The sequence below is a fragment of the Sus scrofa genome, chromosome 8 (assembly GCF_054392235.1).
Source record: "Sus scrofa isolate SSC_HxYL_T2T_F1_AM1 chromosome 8, Sscrofa_HxYL_maternal_Yorkshire_Landrace_v2.0, whole genome shotgun sequence".
In the NCBI taxonomy this organism is placed as follows: Eukaryota; Metazoa; Chordata; class Mammalia; order Artiodactyla; family Suidae; genus Sus; species Sus scrofa.
Window position 1 is genome coordinate 142,596,740 of NC_139390.1, and position 22,578 is coordinate 142,619,317.

Sequence of the window (22,578 nt, forward strand, 5' to 3'; positions counted from 1 at the left end):
TTGGGGGCTTAGCGAGGGCTCGGCGATGACTTAGTAGCACAGGGAGACCTGCGGGAAGTGTCTGACTCTCCCGCACTGTGGCCCTAACAGCGCCTGGCACACGGCGGGTTCAGTAACTACTCGTAGGAGGTGCGGACTCATAGACGTTTGAAGGGTGTGTAGACCCTTCCCCGTGACAGGCTCTCTTCGAACCCCGGAGAGAGGCGGTGGAAAGGCTCATGGGGCCATCAAGCATCGCTCTGCCACTTCGGGGCTGTGCCATCTTGATATTCTCCGGGAAGACGGTGCAGAGGTGGGTGAGGTCCCAGAACCAAAAAATTAAAATGTGAAGCTCCTTCCGGGACGCAGGATGGGGAGTGGATTGGAGGAGGGGTGAATTTCTAAAGGCTCTTTAAGTGAGCTTAATCCTCTACCTCTTTCTTTTCTTGTCTTTTCCTTTTTAGGGCAGCAGAGCAAATGGCAGTTCCGAGGCTAGGGGCCCAATCGGAGCTGTAGCCGCCGGCCACAGCCACACCAGATCCAAGCCGTGTCTGCGACCTACACCACCGCTCACGGCAACACCAGATCCTTAAACCCACTGAGCAAGGCCAGGGCTCAAAGCCACATCCTCCTGGGTACGAGTCTGGTTAGTAACCCACTGAGCCACACTGGAAACTCCATCCTTGTCCTGATTTTCTGGGGCAAAGAGAAGGGTGGCCTCTCCTGCTCATGTCGTTTTTGTAGCTGAAGTAGCTCGAGAGCCGTGCAAGCCTGAAAAGGAGTTCCTTCGTCCGGATTTGTGCTGGTTTCATGAATCTGTGCCTATTTGGTGCCTTCAGAGAGCTGGAGAAAAGACAGACGTAACTCTTGTGTTGCATTTATCTTGTGATAAATCTGGTCTTTGTTGCTATTTTCCTTGTAGCGTTGGGTTTCCAGGGAATGCTCCGTCGTAGACTTCTGCATATCAGTTCGCCTTGGAAACTCCTGAATCCAGAATACGTGACAGCCGTTTGTGTTGGCCTTGTTCGTGCACTGAGTCCATCACTGCTTCATCTTTGAGTACAGCTCCCTTCCCCTCTGTCTGTAGAGTTATCACTAGTAACAGGAGCTCCCCGGCTTCAGTCGGCGGCATGCCTGAGCGGGATGTTCAAAGACAGAGGACGGATTCATCTCCCAAGTAACTTGTGTGCCGGGGAGCACCGCGCCATGAAACCCTGTCCCGTGTAGCTGATGTGTTTCCTGGTGGGGCTGGCACGGAGGAGTGAACACGGCAACCAGGGTGCACAGGGAGAAGCTGGGCCTTAGAACTACAGCCCTCCTCCCCCACCCCAGGGCTGGACAGGTGCTAAGGGTGGGCCAGGTGGAGGCACCAGTGTGCAGGGGAGGAAGAAGAAGGCGGCTAGGCAGCCGCGACACCCAGGTGGTCCTGGGGCTGGAAGAGGCCTGGATGTGGGGCCAGGCAGCAGGGCGTATGGAGACGACTTCGCATTGCGCGTGGGAAGGGCAGCTTTGAGAAGCGGTGCCGATGTCTATCAGCAGGTGAGGATAGGCGTGTGGGTGGCGTATACATACAGTGGAACAGCACGCAGCCTTAAAGAGGAAAGAAGTCCTGCCGTGTGCCTCGGTGCGGCTGACCCTTGAGGACATTTCGCTAAATGAAATAAACCAGACGCACAACCTCCAAACACGGCATGCATGATTCCACTGATACGAGGTCCCCGATTAGTCAAGTTCACAGGTACAGAAAGTAGAATAGTAGTGGTTCTCAGGGGCTGGGGGGACTGGGGAGGGAGGAGCGGTTTAGCAGGCACAGAGTTCCCGCTTTGCAAGATGGCAAGGTTCAGGAGATCTGTCGCACAAGGCTCTGAATGCACCCCACATTACCGAACTCTGCTCTTAAAGACGGGTGCGGTGGTAAACTCTGTGCTATATGCATTTTGCCACAATTACAGATTAGAAACAGAATCTAAAAGGAGAAAAAGGAGGCACTTTGGAGACAGGCTGCCTGAGTTCACGTCCTGGCACAGACACCGATGAGATGGGTGCCTTTCGGCCAACCGGACAACCTCTCTGAGCTCTGGTTTTCTTTGTGACATGGGACCGACAGTAATAGTACCTATACCATAGGGTTTGTTGTGAGAATTAGCTGAGATGCTATATGTAAAGCCTGTGGCTCTTTTTTTTTTTTTTTGTCCTTTTGTCTTTTTTTTTGTTGTTGCTGTTGTTGCTATTTCTTGGGCCGCTCCCGCGGCATATGGAGGTTCCCAGGCTAGGGGTCAAATCGGAGCCATAGCCACCGGCCTATGCCAGAGCCACAGCAACGCGGGATCCGAGCCGCGTCTGCGACCTGCACCACAGCTCACGGCAACGCCGGATCGTTAACCCACTGAGCAAGGGCAGGGACCGAACCCGCAACCTCATGGTTCCTAGTCGGATTCGTTAACCACTGCGCCACGACGGGAACTCCCAAGCCTGTGGCTCTTGAAGGGCTCGGCGGGGTTCAATTTCACCGTGACTGTCGGAATAACATGTGGCGTTTTAGGTGTACAAGCAGGCGGTTTCCTTTAGGGTGTCTGTGAGCATATGCCAAGGGCACCGGGTCCCAGACACCAGGCTCAGATTGAGGGATATGACTTCAGTAGGGGGCCCTATAAAGGACAAGATGTGAGCTCATGCCAGAATCAACAGATATTTCTGGGGTCCATGCTAGGGGCTGGGTTCTGCTCAAAGGGTAGAAAAACAATAATATAATCCTGCTCACACCCACAGTATGGTGGGTGTTTTGTCAAGTTATGAAAGGGGAAATACAGGTATGTGCATTACAGCACTTAATAAGGACTTAGACGTATTGCAGAACCCCAGTCAGTAATTAGAATTGTACCACAAGATTAAAATTAGATTAAAAACAAAGGTGACGCTTTATTAAGACTGCCAGTTGCTGGTGACATAAAACCCAACTGAAACTAGCTTGAGCATAACATTTAACTGATGGCTTTACATAGTGAGGAACTGGCCCTATACCTGGCTTCAGGCATGGCTAGATCCAGGTGTTCACATGATGCTGGAAGTCTGTCTCTTGGCAACTCTTGAATTTATCTGCTTTTCTTTGTGTTGGCATTCTTAGGCAGCTTTTCCTGATGGGGGTTACATGGCCACTAATACCCCTTGGTTTATAGTCTATCGAATTGACACTCCTGTTCTTCCTTGGTCTGTTTCTTTTCTTCTTCTCATCTTTTCCTTTCCCCTTCTGAACCATTCCACACAAAAGCCATTAGGTGGAGCAAGCTAAGAGTCTGCCTGGGGCAGGGGTGGGACGCTGAGGTGGCACAGCGCAGGTGGTTGGAGTTGCGGGTGGTGGTGAGGAGGGCATCGCAGTGGGAGGGGCTCCGTGTTCGAGTCCAGGGCAGGTAACGAGAGCATGCAGTAGGAGGGCTGCTCGGTGCATCGTGTCAAAGCCCCGCCTCTGAGCGAGGGGAGAAGATGTCCATCCAGGGCAGGTCCTGGAGGTCAGGCAGGATGAGGAGGGCGTCCGGGACGGAGGAGGGCTGGGCACGGCGTGTCGAGCCTGGGTGGGGGCGAGGAGGGTGTCCATGGATGAAGGTGGCCCAGAGCAAGGTGTCGGCACCGGCAAAGGGTGAGGAGGCGCTCCCAGTGGGGCGGGACAGCTGCAGGAGAGGGTCCGAGCCCAGGCAGGGCGTGGAGGGGCCGGGTTCCCACGGGGAGGGAAGCGTGGCTCGAGTCTGGAAAGGAAGCAGAGCAAAATCAACCCAGTGCTAGGTAGGGTGTGAATTTAGGATTTTCTCACCGGGAGTCGATAGAGAGCTGGAAAGATAGAGATGCAGAATAGAATATAAATATAAACGTCAATGTGTGTCTGTGCCATAGGTGCTGCTTTTTAGATGTAAATATTCTGCGGTTTCTAAATACCATTCTCCACGGAAAGGAGCCAGAGACCCCTGGAGGAATGGTTGATTGAAAGGCTGGGGCAGAGACGGCACAAGCCGAGCCTGGAATATTTTGTGCCTGAAAGTCAGGAAGCGCTTGAAGAACAGCAGGGACGTGAGTCTAGGCTTCACTCTTGTCACTGGAACCTTTCTGTTTCAGCTGTGTCTTCGTCGATGTTCTGGAAGGCAAGCACAGACAAGGGCATGGAGTGGGAGGTTTGTTAATGTCACATCAGCGGAGCGGTGTCCCTTGTTCCAGCCTCTGAACATGGGGTGACACTGCTGAGTCCTTGTTCCAGCCTCTGAACACGGGGTGACACTGCTGAGTCCTTGTTCCAGCCTCTGAACACGGGGTGACACTGCTGAGCACAGCCTGCTTGAGAGCTGGCGCGTACTCCCGTGATTCTGCAGTGTAATCACCCCACTTGCAGAGCAAGCCCGTTACCTTAGCCTGCAGCGCCAATGCAGGGCACCCGGACCAGAGCCCATGTCTAAGAGGGCTCCCTTGTCAGTTGCAGCCTGGGCTTTAAACTGAATTCTTGATGTTGCAGAGGAAACTGACACACGTCCTGAGGCCGCTAGAAGTAGTGGGGAAACCCTAGACTGGGCGCCCTTTCCGCTGTGGGCAGGATCACTGGTGGGACGAAGGGGTGGTATCTGCTGGGAGAGATCGCTTCGATATCCTCCTGGGTTCCATTAAGGTGCCGCTTGCCGAGGACCCGGTCACGCCGCAGCCCCGGATGTCAGAACGCTCATGTTCGTAAAAAGTCTGGAGAAGCTCATCACAGGCGCTCCTGGTGTTTGCAAGTTTGGAACAACGTTACAGAACTCACCGTTTTAATGAACCCTGACGCGTGAGAGTTAAGGTCAACTTCCAGGGCAGCTTGGTAGAATTCGATTATAGAAGAAAATTGTGGACGTCTTTTGTAACGTTTCCCTCAGCTGCGGCTGCCTCTTTTTTATGTAGGATGTTTTGTGGATGTGGGAGGGGAGGGTTGGCCTTATTTTAGGGCCGCACCCACAGCAGTACGGAGGTTCCCAGGCTAGGGATCAAATCAGAGCTACAGCTGCCGGCCTACAGCACAGCCACGGCCATGCGGGATCCAAGCTGCGTCTGCGACCGACACCACAGCTCATGGCAACACCTGGATCCTTAACCCACTGAGCGAGGCTAGGGATCGAACCTGCGTCATGGTTCGTAGTTGGATTCGTTTCCGTTGTGCCACAAAGGGAACTCCAGGTAGGCTCTTTTTATTTAAATGTCTTCAAGTCCACAATGAGATGCCATGTAGGGTTCCCCAAGTGAGGTACCCCTGGCATGTGAGTGTTTGTCGCACGAGTGGTGCCGTTAAGTAACAGCCCGTCCCTTCCTGCCTCCCCACAGAGCTGCTCTGCTCTCCTTCCCTTCTTGCCATTTGCTGCCGCAAGAGCACGTCGCGAGCTCCTTGGCCGCTGATGGCAGCTCGAGTCTGCCTTGGGTAAATTTCTGATCTATGGCCTCCCCCCCCGAGTGCCACCCCCCGCAGCTTCCTTTCTTTCTCTCGAAGCAGTTGTTGGTGCGACACCGTTTCTGGGTGTGCGCCGATCTTCACTGCTCCAGACGCTTCTCCCTCTTCCTTGGGCAGAGGTCTCACGTCAGTGGTGGTGTCTTCACGACCATGGGCTTGAATCAGACAGACGCGTTCACGTCCTGGTTTCGCCCTAGTATGACTTTGGGCAAGTCATTCTGCTTCCTGTGCCTCAGTCTTCGCCTCTGTAAGACTGCGATCATGCTTCTCTCCGAGCCGTGTTAGGAGGATCATGTAAAAAACGTAAATTGGATGCTGTGCGGGGAACACCTCGTACATGCTCAGGAAACGCGAGTCGTGGATGTGGCTTATTGCTTTTATTTTTGTTTCTTCTTTACCGTTGCCCGCCGTCTTTCCTCTCTTTTCTGATTTTTACTCATTTATTTGAGGATAACAAGTTTTTCCCCCTTTTGATTGTCTCGCCTGATTTCTGTGCTGGAGCACAGGTGGCAGTAGGCAATAGGCGGTGCCCGGTGAGGGCTGGCCTGGGCACAGGGTACCGTGCCCCAGGGAGCTGCTTAAGACTTGCTTTGTTCTGCTCTTCTTCACCACGGAGTCGTTCCAAGAGACTCTCTTCCTAGCTGCTACGGAGCAGAACAGTGCTGGGTTGCACTTGAATCAAGAAAAGCCGAAGCGTGTGCTTGAGAGAGGAGGTGGGGGGCATCGGACGTGAGCCACCGTGCAGCAGCATTGAACACTCCGTCCTGAAGTTTCTAGGAAGGCCCTTCGGAAGTCCGGAGTTTCACCTTAGTCTTTTTTATGTATACTTCTCTTCAAGATATATAGAAAAAGCAAAATCGTTTCTTAGTTGATGTTGGTATTTTTATACTTTGCACAGTTGTTAGTATTGTGGTAATATTCTTGTATTATTATTATTATTAATAATATGTTTGCTTTTTAGGGCCGCACATGTGGCATGTGGAAGTTGCCAGGCTAGGGGTTGAACTGGAGCTGCAGCTGCCGGCCCACATCACGGCCACATCAATACTGGATCCTTAACCCAGTGAGCAGGACCAGGGATCAAACCTGCGTCCTCGTGGATACTAGTCGGGCTTGTTCCATTAGTATTCTATTTTTTTAAAAATTGAACTTGCAGAGCATTTTGATTGTCTCAGAGGTTAAACAGGCCTTTGGGTTGCCGCCTGTAAAATGACTGCCAGGGGAAAAATAAACTCTACATCCTCAGCACCTAACCAATGCAGGACATTTTCAGGAGGCCACAGGTTTGCGAGTGAGGGCCGAGTGGAAGCCTGCCGTGCACCACGCAGGCCGTGTGGACCAGCCACAACCTTTCCTTTTTCACTTTTTCTAATGTCCATTCAAGGGTGACTTCGTTAAGGCAAAGAACGGAGCAGAGTCTTCGAGGACATTTTCCAGAGGGCCCCACCTCCGCCTCTTCTTTCAGCCTCATTGAGGAATTGTGCAAGGCTAGGTGTGCTTTTTTCTAGAGCCGCTGTGTTGGCTTGGTTAGACGAGATATTTACCAGGAGAGAGAGAAAAACTCACTTAATGTCAAATGAAAGTGGTATTTCTCTGGAAGTGGAGGGGCCTTGTATTCGTCAGGAGTCTCCAAGCCAACAGAACTAGTAGGCAAAAACAAAACAAAAACAGTGTGTGTGTGTGTGTGTGTGTGTGTGTGTGTGTGTGTGAATATGTATATATTTCGTCAAGGGCAGGGAAGGATGGACTCAACTCAAGAAGAGAGGGAATCTGCTCTTCCTCGGCCTCTGCTCCTATTTGAGGCCCCAGCAGGTGCGATGACGCCAACCTACCCTGGGGAGGACGGATCTCTTTTCTCAGTCTCTTGACTCAAATGCCAGTCTCTTGCAGAAACACCCTCACGGGCATACCCAGAAATAATGTTTTACCAGGTATCCAGGCATCCCTTAGCCCAGTCAAGGTGACATAAACTTAACCACCTTCGCTTTAACCCCTCTTATAAATGGAAGTCTTGTCCTTGAGGTCTTGTTTGCTGTTACGACTTTGAATTGCGTGCAAAGGCCGTATTCATGGATGTTTATGGCGTTTAACTTGGTAGAGAGACCCAACTACCTTTCTGAAATTATAAACAGAATTTGTGTGCTCATGTTTTTGACCTGGAGAGGTTAAAAAAACTGTTATAGATCTGCTTTTGAGCGAGTTTGAGTCTTTTACCAACATTCAGCCTGTTTCAATTATCCTGGCTCACCCACTGGTTCAGTGGAATTAAGAATTTTAACACCAGGCATTTAAGAGAGAACGAGAAAAGAGGTTCGTTTATTTGTATTCTTCAAAGTGAGAAAGAGGGAACTCACACCAGTTTCTGTATTTTCCTGCTTCTCATCCCAAGTTACCACCGTCCTTGGCAGGCACGTGGTCCTCAAGCTGTAGGCAGGGGACCGTGTGTCTGTTTGAATTTCTTTAGATGCTTAACACGCACACTCCTGGGAGCCACCCACACCTCCTGACTCGGAATTCTGGAGCTGGGTTTCCGCACAGCGCGTGGTTAACAGCCCCCGAATGGTCTGTGAACCACTGATCCAGAGCTTCTTCCTTAGGGCTGACAAGTGTGGTGATAACAGCCCTTTTTGATTCAGGACTTGGTTTTGCGGGACCTCCATTTAATTTAATTTAATTTATTGATTGCTTTTTAGGGCCACACCGTGGCATGTGGCAACTCCCAGGCTAGGGGTTGAATTGGAGCTGCAGCTGCCAGCCTGCACCACAGCCACAGCAAGGCCAGGTCAGAGTTGTGTCTGCGACCTACACCACAGCGCATGGCAATGCCGGATCCTTAACCCACTGAGCGAGGCCAGGGATCAAACCCGCATCCTCATGGATCCCAGTCGGGTTTGTTAACCACTGAGCCACGAAGGGAACTCCAGGACCGCCGTTTTTGGATTCGTGTTTCTTTGGGATAGATTTGTCAGGTTCTGTGTGGTGTCAGTTTTCGAGGGTTTCCGTAACAAAATACCACAGACTGGGTGCTTAGGCAACAGAAATGTCTTTTCTCCCAGATCCGGAGGCTAAAACTCCAGACCAAGGTCCGTCAGCAGAATTGGTGTCGGCCGAGCTCTCCTTCTTTGGCTCGCAGGCGGCGTTTTCTTCGTCGGCACTTGGTTTCCGTCGGTGCCTGCGTGGCGTCTGTGTCTCAATCTCTTCCTCTCTCAAGGCACCTGTCGTATTGGAAGAGGCTTATCCAGAGAACCTCGTTTTACCTTGGTCACCTCTTTACGGAGCCTGTCTCCCAATATGGTCTCATTCCAAGGTATCAGGAGAGAGGAGCTCAACATTTTAATTTGGGGGGAAAACAATTCAGCCCCAAACCGAAGGAAGTGTCTCTGGGTTGATCTCTTTGTCCTTCTTCTAAGGCAGCAGGAAGGAGGCAGGGACAGTGGCAGCTTGCTTTTCATCGGCTTTCTTCTTCCTAAGCTCCAGTTCTTTGAATGTCTAGTTACTTTGAATGACTAAAAGCAGCAGTTCTCAAAGGGAATCGGAGAAGCCCACACTCTCTTCATAATTTACATTAAGAAGATGGCCTTTGCTTTTTAAAATTGTATTTATTTATTTTTACTACGTAACATCTTGCACTGATTGTGCAGGAGCAGTGGAGGCGAAAACTGTTGGTGCTTTAGTATGGATTAAGGTGACAGCAGCAAGCTGTACTAGTAGTCATTATAATTTCACCCCCGTGCATTTGTATTGCAGGAAATAAAACACCAGCGTCACTTAAAGATGCCCTGATGAAGTAGGAAAAATTACTAAGTTTATTAAATTTTAACCTTGAAATTTTCGTATCATCTTTCAGTATTTTGACGTGACAAAGGGTAGTATTCATTAAGCACTCCTACTCTATATAAACATTCGGTGGCTGTTTGAAGAGAAACACTTCTGTGATTGAATGGCGAGCCACATTAGCCTCTGTTTTCATGAAACAACATTTTAACTTCAAAGGATAAGTGGGAGGTGAACGCTGGTTATTCAGACTCATGCTGCTGGTAGACATGTTTGCAGAAATGAGTGAGGTGAGCCTGTCCCTTCAAGAAAAGCAACTGGCAGTAGTGGTTGCCCATGAAAAAAACTCAAGCTTGCAAAATGAAAAGTAGAATTTTGGAAAACTTGTATTTGTTACTGTGAACTTGAGAGCTTACCAAGAGTTGAAGATCTTTTCTGGTGATGAGCAATTTTTTTTGAATGTATTAAGTGATGAAATGTGTCGGTAGTTGGGAAACTCGCACAGCTCACTGAACTGCTGTTTTCCAGATGACCAATGCGAGCCGCTTCAAAACTGTGTGTGCATAAAGGATGTATTCAAAGGGCAAGAAAGACCAACAGGTTTTATGTCGCAGGATAAAAAGTCCACCGGGATAACTTATTTATTTTTGCTTCTTTACGGCCGCACCTGCAGCATATGGAAGTTCCCAGACTAGGGATTGAATCAGAGCTGTAGCTGCTGGCCTACCCCACAGCCACAGCAACACCAGATCTGAGCCGTGTCTGCGACCTACACCACAGCTCACGGCAACACTGGATCCTTAACCCACTGAGCGAGGCCAGGGATGGACCCCGAGTCCTCATGGATCCTAGTTGGGTTTGTTACTGCTGATTACTGCTGACCGTGACGGGAACTCCACATTGATGTAATTTAGATCTTACATATTAATTAACCTTTAAGCAACTACCAATTGCCAAGTTTTGGCCTATTATTGGAGAAGAATAGTCGCAATTATCTGAAGGATTTTTACAAATACTTTTTCCTTTTCCAATTATATATCTGAATGAGGCTGGCTTCCTCATTTACTCCATATCATGTCATATCAAACCGTTCATATCAAAACAGATTAAACGCAGACGCAGATGTGAGGATGTTTTGTATTTATGCTGAGCATCAGAGATTTTCAAAAATATGAAAACATACCTTCTTTGTACTAATTTTTTCTTTTTTAAAAATTGAATTATAGTGTATTTCCAGTGTTGTGTTAGTTTCTGGTGTATAGCAAAGTGACTATTTTACATATGTGCATATATTCTTTTTTGGATCCTTTTCTATTATAGGTTATTACAGAGTATCTTCTTAATAGTTTTTTCTTTTTAGGAATATACATAAAGGACATAAAATATGTTATTTAACATGGAGTGGGTTTCTTATTGCTATTTTAAATGAATTGATAAATACGCATTTTTAAATATTCTCATTTCCAACTGCTAAGACAGTGAATATCAATGGATGTGACCCACATAAACAAAAGCTCGTTGGGGCCCAGTATTGTTTAAGAGTGTAGAGGAATCCTGGGATCCAACAGCTCGAGGACTACAGACTTGGAGAGTCTTTATCTTGCTACATTTTAGTAATGGGTTTAGAGTTAATGTTGATTCATGGGGCACTTGATGCCAAATGTATTCACTGTTTGAATGCCAAACATAGTAAGCTTGATTTTGCTTTTTTTTTCTCATTGGGAGAAGAATCATAATGGTATTCTATGCCAAAGTATTCTTAATTAATGCTCCTTTTATCTTTCCTAATTCCAAGTAAGACTAGATAATCATGAACAGGCTGGAAAATAAAAAGCCCTCTTTAAGAAGTAATATTTTTGAGAGCTTTGTTTCCATCTACTGAAAATGCATTTAAATTGGCATTTAAAATCTGCTATGTTAAAATCTGCCATACTGTGATTAAAATCTGCCATATTGAAATGCACTCGGGGAGGTCCCGTCCCATCGTGGCTCAGCAGTAATGAACCCAACTAGTATCCACGAGGATGTGGGTTCAATCCCTGGCCTCCATCAGTGGGTTAAGGATCCAGCATTGCTGTGAGCTGTGGTGTAGGTCACAGACGCGCCTTGGATCTGGCATTGCAGTGGCTGTGGTGTAGGCTGGCAGCTACAGCTCCGATTTGACCCCTAGCCTGGGAACCTCCATGTGCCGCTGGTACAGCCCTGAAAATACAACAACAACAACAACAACAACAAAATGCACTTGGATATTTTGCCTTTCCTTCATTTTGCCTGTTTTCCCATTTTTCCAATTTATAGAGCATTTTTTTTCTTTTCTCTTTCTTCCTTACCTCTTCTTTTATTCATTTTCTCCCTTTGCCCTCTGCCTAATGACAGTTGGAAATGTTTCCTAACGTGTTGCAGTTTTCAGTTTCTGCTGGTGTCCTCTAAGAAAGACGCTGCGTCAGTAAATGCGAGCAAGGCCTTGGCAAAGAGTAGGTGCATCTTTGCCGTCTCAGCTCCGGGCCTCGTCTTCCCTTCAGTATGTGAAACTCAACACGGAGTCTATGCTCTGCTTCTATGAGATTTGTAGAGGCTGTGAAGGGAGATTGGGGAAAATGATTGTAACTGAAAATTTACACCTTCTAGAAGAAATGACTTCTGAATACGTTCTAATATGATACTGTAGTCTTCATAAATTTCTTTCTCATTTTTCCTCTAGTCCAAAAGTCACTCCCGAGTTGGCCTGAAATCAAGCACCAAGCAAAAGGTATGTTTTTTTTCTCCTCTGCCTTGTTCCTTTAAAAAAATTATTATTTTGGTAAGTGCTTTACTTATATATTTTTTTTTTCCGAAAAAGAATGACATGTCTTTGGAAGGCAATGATACACCCAGAAACAAAGTGTTTGTTATTTTCATTTATGTTGCCTCTGTAATAACAAAACTGAAATTAGGGAGAGATCCTTGAGATGAAATAGAATGAGAGAGAATCTAGAAACCCAGTGATAGAACCTCAGAATGTCCTGCGGCTTACAAACAATTCTGAAAGCCAAGTCAGGAGGTTTCTCTCAGTCTCAGCCCTTTTATTTTTTCAGCCCTTGTTCCTGTCTCCATTCATATACATATACACATATATATATATATATTTTTTTTTTACTGAACTTCATTCTCTCAGCATCTGCTGTGGAGAATGACCCTCACCTTTGACCTGTGGCGAATTGGCTCAATCATGAGCTCTGTGATTCAGAAAGAATTGGTTTCAGTTCCTGATTCTGTCACTTTACAAGCTCTGTGACCTTGGACATATTTGTATGAAGATGCCTGCACTGCCTAATGTAGTGTATTTGAAAGACAAAATGAGATAGTATATGTAAAAGCTCTTATATCCCAGTGCCTAGCACAAAATAGGCACCTATTAATTTTTAAAAATCCACAGTATTTCCTAGGTATTTTAGATGTATAAAACTATAGAAAATTTGAAATTCCAAAATTTTAATCCTTAGACACACACATTATGTTTATATTATGGTCCCTGCTGGAGACACGCAGGCCATGATGTAAATGGGTTTATTAGAAGTTGGAGACGTTTGTGCCAGAAGACTTACTCGTCTAGTGTGGATGTTTGCACTGTTTGAAGTACTTGCCTTGGCGGCTCCGGATAGAGGCTGCCTGAATTCAGAAAGCCATTCTTGATGGTGGTTGTTCGAGAAAAAACCCCCAAGGTTGTTTAAGAAGATTAAAAAGGGGTGGCGCATGCGAAGCGCTAAGCCCAGTGCCTGAGGAGATGGCACTGTTTTTACTAGAAACATCCTGTCGATTGGGAAGGAGATGGACAGACCGGGAGCTTGGGCCCTTTCCAGAAGGGCACGGCGGGCACTGACACAGCAGGCGCTGGGCTCCAGCGTCCCTCAGGAGCCCTTTACAGGGACCAGCTGCCTGGATACTCCCAGGAGGGGTTCGCGTGTCCCTCGGGGTCTGTCCCGAGGGTGCGGTCACTGCAGGAATTTGGGCAGAGGGCGTCCGATAGGAAGGCCCGTTCGCTGGTGGGAAAGCGGTCGGCGAGGAAGCGGGAAGAGGGACAGGCGAACCCGAGGCAAGGGCGAGGGGGCAATTCCAGGACGCAGCCGCCACCCCAGGGCGGAGGGACGCGGGACGGAGTCGGGGCCGCGCGGCGCTGAAACGCAGCCTCTGCGGGGAAGGGGCCGGCCGCGCTCCCGGAGGCTGGCCCCGCGGCACCGGCCCGGCGGGGTCGGCGGCTCCGCGGGCGGGGCCGGAGCGAGCAGCCTCCTGCGCCTCCAGCGCCCCCCACCGGCGGAGCCGACGAGAAGCCCGCCGAGGGAGCGGGCGCGCTTCGCGGGGTCCGGCTGGTTGCGGGGAGGGGGCCCGGGGATGAGAGGCGGGTGCCCGCACCAGCTCCGTGTCGCGGAAGAGGAAACGGAGGCGCAGGTGGTCGCGCCGGGCGGCCCAGGGTGAACTGAGCCTTCGCGTCCTCCCTCCGCATTCAAAGCGCGGCGTCCAGAGGCGCTGGTCTTGGGAGGTGGGGCCTTTGGGATTAATGCGCCCTTCGGGGGCGCACGGCGACACGTCTGCACCCCTCACCCGACCATGCCGGTTTCCGGATCTGGGGCTTCCAGCCTCCAGCACTGTGACAAGCAAGGTCCTGTTGTTTCTCAGCCACCCAGTCTGTGGTATTTTTGTTTAGCAGCCCGCATGGACCAAGACACCCATCCAGCAAGAGGCAGGTCAGAATTTAAACCTAGACAGCCTGGCTCCAAAGTTCCTGCTCTTAACTTCTTGAACAAGTGACGGTGGGCAAAAACACTTCCCTAAAGCTTACGTTTAAAATCTGCAAAATGCGGGAGTTCCCATTGTGGCGCAGCGGAAACCAATCCGACTAGGAACCATGTGGTCGCGCGTTCAATCCCTGGCCTCGATCAGTGGGTTAAGGATGCAGCATTGCCGTAAGCTGTGGTGTAGGTCACAGATGTGGCTTGGATCTGGCGTGGCTGTGGCTGTGGTGGAGGCTGGGCTACAGCTCTGATTCGACCCCTAGCCTGGGAACTTCCATAGGCCGCGTGTGCAGCCCTAAAAAGACAAAAGACCAAAAAAAGTTAAAATAAAGTAAAATAAAATCTACAAAATGAAGGCGATGATTTCTAACTTGGGGGGTTATTCTAAGGATTAAATAAACGATATAAGTGATGTGCCCTTCGTGTCTCCTGGCACGTGGTCCACTCCTAACAACACTAGCTCTTACTAAAGATGGCAGTTTCCTTGCTTTGAGTGTGGAAGGGTGTTCGTTTTGCCCCACTGAATCTGTGTGCAGTTTTGAGAGTATTTCTCTGCCTTGGGGTGATCTCATCGCCAACCAGTTGTTCGTTGACTTGATTATCCCTCCGTCTTAGCATAGTTGGGTGTTTACATTGGAAAGTGAACAGCAGAGAGAATGAAATACTGGTGCCTGATCAGTGGAGGCTTTATGGGTGACGTCCTTAAAATCAGAATTTTTCAGGGGCCTCATCAAAGCACTGAGTTGGTCTTTCACTTTGGATCTTAAGTGGTTGAGGAAATCATTCAATGCCTTCATCCATTCATTTTCATCCATCCTCTACTGCAGCAGTGACGTGTTTGGTTCCTGATTACAGAGGACACTGCACTGGGCATGGGGGGGTATAAATAGACATACAGACCCTGCCCTAGACACTGTGGCTTCCACGTCGAGTGGGGAGTGCGATGCAGAAACTCAGCTGCTCGTTTTCCTCACTCTTCTTCATCCTTAGCAAGCGTGCATGTGTGTGTTTCTTATTGCACAAATATGATGCCATCACATGGGTAAAAGACCCACTGGGCCTAATCTGGAGTCGTCAGTACGGGAGGGAGATTGCAGGGGCAGAGGTGTGAGGGGAAGGCAGTTGCCGTCGAAGTCATTCTTTAAGGCGGGCGGAGGCAAGTCTCAGAGCGGACGTGGGCACGAGTGGGAGGGGCTGGGAGGCAGCTGCGCTGGAAGCTCTTGGGTCCGTAAAGCACTTATGGTGGGTCCTGAGATGTTTGTCATCCCTCTCAGGGCACGAGCGTTAAGGGCTCGGGCCGTGCGCTGTGATGCTGTGTGGGCCCTTTTGCTCTAGAGTGTTCTAGATGGGGAAAGAGCCTGGACCGGCAGGGCCCTAGAGCCCTGGGAGTAGCTGACTGGTGGAATCCAGAGCCCCTTCTGTATAAGTCGGGCTGTTTTTATGCTTTATTTCCCCTTCATGTTTATTTTCATTTTGCTTAAAAGTGCCTCATACCTCAGTATCCCGAAGGGAACCTAGGGAAGGGCTTTATGTATGTGCATTGGCCAGAACTTTAAGCTGGCCTTGGAGACTAGCGTGGCAGGAGTGGTATTCAGGATGCTCATGGGAAAATCCCACGGTCGCAGCCATGTATTCAAGGTCATGTTAGGTCTTGTTGACCTTTCTAGAAGTTCTAGCGAACATGAAGGAGGCTCAGTTATATTAAGGTCTATTTTGTAGGGCTCAGGACCAAAGCCTGTGCTTACCCCCTCAGTTCAAGGGGGTCAGAGGAAAAGAACACACGGAGGGCACAGAGCAGCCCTTGCCCCGTGCGGCGCTGCAGTGAAGGACACGGAAGGAAACACTGAGAGAAGCAGAAGTCTGCGCCCCACGTATTAGTTTTCAAGATTAACAACAATATTAGTGGTAAAAATAACATGCAATCAACGTCCCGGTTGCTTTGCTGACATTCGGTGATAGCAAATGATCTACTCTGACTTTAATCAAAAAGAAAATCAAATTGCCAAAGCCTATAGTTAACAGAGTGTTTTATCACATTCTCAGCCTCCTGCCCAAACACTGGTGTTCACTGATCTTGAGTTTAGTGTAGCCTTGCTTCTATCAAAGGCATCCTCTTAGATCTGGAAAAAAAAAAAAAAAAATTCACAGTAAGTTACACTTGAATTATAAAACTTAAAGTCTAATCTCTCTTGAGGGTATTTGGTTTGTTTGTTTGTTTGTTTCTGTTGAGGGCCTCATGTGCAGCATAGGGAAGTTCCCAGGCGAGGGGCCAGATTGGAGCTGCAGCTGCTGGCCTACACCACAGCCACAACGTGGGATCCAAGCTGCATCTGCCACCTACTCCGCAGCTCATGGGCGGATCCTTAACCCACTGAGCGAGGCCAGGGATTGACCCCACATCCTCATGGATGCGAGTCGGGGTTTGTTACCGCTGAGCCATGGCGGGACCTCCCGGTATTTCCATTTTAATAGGTGACAGAGCTAATAACATCGAGCTGAAGGGGCAGACTTTCTGGCATTAGCAAGCGGGGAACAATTTTTGGTTGGTAGAAAGATCTTATCCTTGCTCCGAAATCGCATCGTTTGCCCAAGGTTGACTCAGAAGGGAGCTTTCACTGGCTGGATGACCTCGGGTCACAAACGGGTCTGGGCGGCGGGGAGGCGATGCTGCAGCCGGGAGCACGGCCGCCCGCCCTCGCCTCTTCAGCCCCTGGTCACATCCCTTCCTCCCACCCCCACTCCCCGTGTTAATGAGCATAACGTCCCCTTTGCCGAGGAGGCGCCCTGAGCTCCCCTCCACACACGAATTGTGTTTGGTTCGTATTAGCACCTTTCCTCCACCCCTTCTCCCTGGCACCCCGTGTCTGAGAGCTTCCTAAATGTTGGCAAGTACACTGAAAAAACACCTTCTGCCGTTTACACTGGGCAGTCCCTGCCATGCACGGCAGTGGAGGCCGGCGTTCGTCTCAGGTCCCTGGAGGAGTAGCTGTTAGGCTTTCCTGCTGCTCTTGAGCATTTGCTGTGGTTGATTTCCGTTTTCTAGGTCTGTTTGTACGCCCCGTCGGCAGTGTTCCTCTGCCCTCCTGATTCCCTCATTCAACTCCCCCCGCCCCACACCCCCTGCCCCAGGAACAGCCTCCCCCACTCCCAGCCTCGAGCACCACAGTGGTGCCTTGTTACGATCTTGAACCTACACTGATGCTCGTTATCACTCGAGGTCCATGGCTGACATTCGGGCTCACTCTTGGTGTTGTTCATTCTATGCGTTTTGACACCTGGATGACATGTGGCCGTTGTAGTTTCATGAAGAAGCATCTCACTGCTCTGAAAGCCCTCTGTGCTTTGCCTGTTCAGGTCTCCACCCGCAACCTCCTTCAGCCACCGGTCTTTTTAGTCTCCATTGTTTTACCTTTTCCAGAAAGTCATGCAGTTGGAATAATAGATATAGAGCCTTTTCAGATCGGCTCCGTTCACCTAGTGATTTAATGCGCCTCTGCCTTTTCATGGCTCCATAGCGCATTTCTTTTTAGCACTGAGCAATATTCCATGGTCTGGAGGGACCACAGCTTGTTTGCCTGTTCACCTATTGAATGGGAAAAACTCGATTGCTTCCAATCTTTGGCAATTCTGAATAAAGCTGCTATAAACATCCATGTAGGCGTTTTTGCATGGACCTAAGTTTTTGACTCATTTGGATAAATGCCAAGGAGTCCGAATGCTGTGTCAGTTTTTCTTTATCCTTTTCTTCTCACGAATGACTCTGAGCCGTTGCTCCCCTGTCCTCAAGGGTCTGCTCCAATGCGCGTGTTTTCCTGTGTGCGCCTTTCTGTTCTTGGCGGGGTATCTGCTGCGTGGAGCCTCCGGCGTCCCCAGAAATGACCCGTGCCCTGCTTGGAGGAGGGTAAGGAAGGAGAGAAACCCCCTGCAACAGAGACGTGTTCAGTGCAGCAGCTAGATCTGGGCCAGTGACGAGGAAGACGCCCTGAGCTGAGTTTATGGCACCCGCGGGTTAAATTCTGTCTGCTCGTGCAGTTCTTACTGGCATCAGAAAGAGTCACTTGGGCCTTTCCCATCACTGTGAGGGTCTGAGTGCTGAATTTAGCCTAAGGGAAGTTAAAAGTCACTGCTTTCTGGTCGTGACAGTTCCCCATGAGGGTCCTGACGGGAGACGGGAAGGAAATGAGTCTCCCTGAAGTGGAGGCGTGTATTCTCTTGCAGCCACGTTCCCTTTGCGTGGTCGTGAGAGATGCCCCGTGGCTTTCCGGAGGATGCAGCCCAAATCAAAAGTGGCCACACCGGCAAGATGAATTTAAAAGAGATGGAGGTTGATCCCAACAGTAGGGTCTTAGGAGAGCCCACTCTCGGGTTTATTTTTTTTTCCCAGACAAACCAACCAACCAACCTGAATTAGCATTTTTATATTTTTGATATATTTTTTAAAATGCTGTTTAATTTTTCCAGAAAGAAGGAAGTTTTAGAGACAAATATTGTTCAAAGGCTCAAAGGCGAAGTGTGTCAGACACTGACGCATACTTTTAGAGTCATCTCATTTCTGAATTTCAACCATAAAGGACCCAGAAGGACAAACTGGGCGTTTCCCCAGCGTAGGTCACATTCTGTTGCCAGAAGCTGCAGGGGACTGGCTGGCAGGTGTCTTTTTCCCTCTTAAACTTGTGTTACATTCAACAGTAGTTGGCAAACACGAGCCTTGGGCGGAGGCTCTGGGATGAACACCGTGGGTTTTTAATGCGATGGCTTTTGTTAAGAGGGTGTTGGGGTCATTTAACTTTTCACTTATCCCTTTTCTTTTCCCCTCCTTGGTGGAGAGCAGCTTGTCTTACGAAAGCCTTATCCCTCCCTCTGTGTCTTATTCCCCTGTGGCCCAGGTCAGGGGTCCCCGTCCATCTTGTCTCTTGCCCTTAACTTTCATCAGTACCCGAGATGTTCCAGTGATAGAATGCACGCTCAGGCTTGTTTTGGTTAGAGCCCAGCATCTCAAACTCAAAAGAGTCAGCTTCAAGGCTGGTGTAGGCCAATGGCTTTAAGAATCCTTTTCATCAGAGAGCAAAGGTATTCACAAATCCTGTGGGAGGTGAAGCCTGAGCAGGATTGCTCGAAGCATCCGTCTTGTATTTCTGGAGCCAAGGAAAAATAATAATGCCTTCGAGTGCAGGTCTCCTTGTTAAATATTAGGTATGGTCATGGCCCACCTCCCCTGCGGTTCTCTGAGTTTCGGTAGGTCGCTTCGAGCTGGTCTTCTCGTGGGCTTTTCTAGCCTGTGACTCACACCCAGTGTTTCGGAATGACCTCTTTTCCGAGGAGAGCCCAGGAGCTTGCCCCTAATGGGAAGCGGAGGCTGGGGGAGGGTTTTCTGGGAAATGTCGCAAAGGCTCTGTGAAGCAATCCAAATGCAATGCAGTTTCTTCTCTGAACTGAAGGGAATATCAACTCTGAAAAATTTATGGCGCTTCAGCTCAAAAAAGTTGGTCCGAATACGCTTGTGTCAGGCTGTTCTGAAGTCAACTTTGACCTTGTGTCCGCCGTTTCCTCTGAGTGGCCTTTTCTTTTTAGGTTAACTGAAGCAAAGAAAGTGTTCTGATTTGCATGAATTAAAATCTTCCATGCTTCAGAAATGCTCTGGATAGAATTTCACAAGGAAAGAAAAATGTGTCCTTTTCTTCCTTTCTTTTAACCAAGGTGATTCTCTTAGCAGAAGTTGGAAATTCACAGCTCCGTCGTGTTTTGTTTTGCCCATTTGAGTGATTTTTAAAAATGCTGAGCCAGTGTTTTAAAGCATGACTATTTTTGCATAAATGCCTGGATTTGGGGCTTGTCCTGAAAAATTGCAATACCTGGGACCTAAGTATGGGTTTCTAAGGGACAGTCATCTACTGTACGTAGCTAAGGGACTGCTGCCCCCTCTGAACAGCGCAAGGCACCTCCAGTTCACCGTTGGCTTCCTGACACCCTCCGCCTCATGCCCGTCCTGGCTTTCCTGGCCCTGGGAGGCATTTGAGGTTTTGACCTGTATTCTAGGAGATGCGGCACTTCTCTCCCGGAGGAGTTGTCAGCCTCAGGTGGCTATTTTTCTATGATCAACCCTGAGCTGTGGGTTAATTGATTAGTATTCAAACTTCTTAGCAGCATGTTAGGCTTCAGCAGTGAATTACTTTAAAGGTTCTTTGGTTTAAACTTTGTTTCTTCTAATAGATTATGATATTTAAGACTTATTTTGATAAAAGAGCATTCCATTTCAGGACTCTTCCATTTCCTGTCAGGAACTTGGCTGGCGGGACAGTGGATCTATGTTCTATTTAAGCTGAGGATAGTTTTCCTTTAAAATGAAACTTTGCACAGAAGAGAAAACCATGCACTCGCGGAACAGACTTGTGGTTGCCAAGGGGGAGGGGAGGGAGTGGGGTGGTTGGAGAGTTTGGGGTTCATAGATGCAAACTGTTGCCTTTGGACTGGATTAGCAATGAGATCCTGCTGGGTAGCACTGGAAACTATGTCTAGTCACTTATGATGGAGCATGATAATAGGAGAAAAAAGAATGTGTGCATAACCATTAAAAACCATTAAATAACCATTAAAAATAATTTAAAAATCTGGAATTACAAAAAAATAAAATAAAAATAACACTGAAAATGAAAAAAAAAAAAATGAAACTCAGGACAGGAGTCTAACCCATGACTACTAGCTTCCTACATAATGACATTAGTCCAAGTCCAGACATTATTCCAGCTGCAAATTTTGCAAAAAACACAAACATCCTCCAGCCTCAATAACAATCCTAAAACAACCAAGATGGGGAAAAATAGGAGAGAGAACTAAGATAATCACAAACGGAAGGAGTAACAAGAGAAATCTGGACATTAAAATGCAAATGAGGATTCCTCGGGGCCCAGTGGAAACAAGTGTGACTGGTACCCATGAGGACGCAGGTTTGACCCTGGATTAAGGAACCGACACTGCCGTGAGCTGGGGTGTAGTTTGAAGACGCGGCTCAGATCCTGCGTGGCTGTGGCCGTGGTGTAGGCCGGTGGCTACAGCTCTGATTCCACCCCTAGCCTGGGAACCTCCATGTGCTGCGGGTGCGGCCCTAGAAAGTGGGATTCTGGGAGGCTTCTTCCTGAACCGATGGTTCCAGAACCACCTGACACAACCAGGTTCAGATCTAGAATGAGGTGAGTGAGGCAGGCAGAGTATCTAGGAGGGTGCCAAGAAACTTAGTAATCACCACAAGCACTTTAACATAATAGTTTAAAATTTTAATGCATTTTTTTATAAATCTAAATTAAGGCAAAAAAAAAAAAAAAAAAAAGCCACGATGGACAAAATGTTCTTGACGGCCAATAGGCCAAAATGTGGCCCGCACTTAGGAGTTGCTTACCTAATGCCAAGTATGGTGCTAAGCACTTTTCTTGCTTTTGTTTTTTTATTATTTTTTTGTTTTTTTTGGTTTTTTTTTTGGTCTTTTTGCCTTTTCTAGGGCCACTCCTGCAGCATATGGAGGTTCCCAGGCTAGGAGTTGAATCAGAGCTGTAGCCGCCGGCCTACACCACAGCCACAACAACTCCGGATTCAAGCCGCATCTGCAATCTACACCCCAGCTCATAGCAGCGCTGGATCCTTAACCCACTGAGCAAGGCCAGGGACCGAACCCGCAACCTCAGGGTCCCTAGTCAGATTTGTTAACCACCAAGCCACGATGGGAACTCCTGTTGTTGTTTTTTAATTAATATACAGAACAGCGTTGTGTGCTGAGTTCTTTTAGTTCCCATCTGTCTCCATCTTTTATAGCCAAGAAAACTGAGGCTTAAAGATGTTGAGTAATGTGCCCAGGTTACAGCTAGTAACTGACAGGGGCAGGATCCGGGTAGCTTGACTCTAGAAGCTGCTCCTGTCCGCATACCCTACTCTGCACCTCTGCTGGGGTGGCTCAGCCCCCCGGGCATCAGGGTCTGTGATGCCGAGATGCCTCCACTGTCCTGGCCTTCCTCTTGAATCAGGGATGGTTCCTGACCTCAGAGCAGCCTTGAGTACACGGGGTACCTTTGATGGGAAGACATAGCTTATTTTTTTCCTATACTAGGTGGTTTCTGTCCAGTCCAGTGTTAGGAGAGAGGGAGGAGGAGACAAGGGAGGGGAGAGGGGGTGAGAGACTCAGGGAACACACACCCCCAGGGACAGAAACCCAAAGACAGACCAAGTCTACAGGTAGACACCTGCTGCTGCTAGAGGCAAGAGCAGAGAGGAAGAGGCGGTTTCATTATAAGTTTTAAGCCTGGAATGGGGAGCCAAGGAACCCTGTGGCTGAAGGGGACCCACCTAACTCAGCCCTAGAGCTGCAGCGAAAAGATGCTCCCGTCGCGGCGAGTATGCCGTATGCCGGAGCTCACTCAAGCCTGCTCTCCCGCTTCCTTCCTTTGGGTGCTTCCCTGGTTCTTCCTTACACATCTTCATCTTAGTAGACGGTCTGAGGTGTTCCCCACAACCGGGAATAGCCCAACAGGCTCCCAGTTTCACAGTCCTCCCCCTGCCCCAAGCCTGAACTGTCCTGTCTTCTTATCGTTTCACCACCGCCCCCTTTTCCTGGCCGTC

The 22,578-nt window shown here is 48.8% G+C and overlaps 1 protein-coding gene across 10 annotated transcripts in view; it reads left to right on the forward strand.

The window, feature by feature from the left end:
• RASGEF1B (RasGEF domain family member 1B) overlaps positions 1 to 22,578 on the forward strand; it is a 699,288-nt gene that overhangs the window by 274,681 nt on the left and 402,029 nt on the right. For 9 of the 10 annotated variants that reach the window (XM_084970673.1, XM_084970680.1, XM_084970675.1 and 6 more), the window contains one exon: positions 11,907 to 11,954. The exons of the other annotated variant lie outside the window; for it this stretch is intronic. Coding sequence is in view for 2 of the 9 variants with exons in the window: in XM_021100305.2 (XP_020955964.1) it covers positions 11,907 to 11,954 (48 nt within the window). In the remaining 7 variants the exon portion in view is untranslated. The remainder of the gene's footprint in view (positions 1 to 11,906; positions 11,955 to 22,578) is intronic. 10 annotated transcript variants of the gene reach the window in all.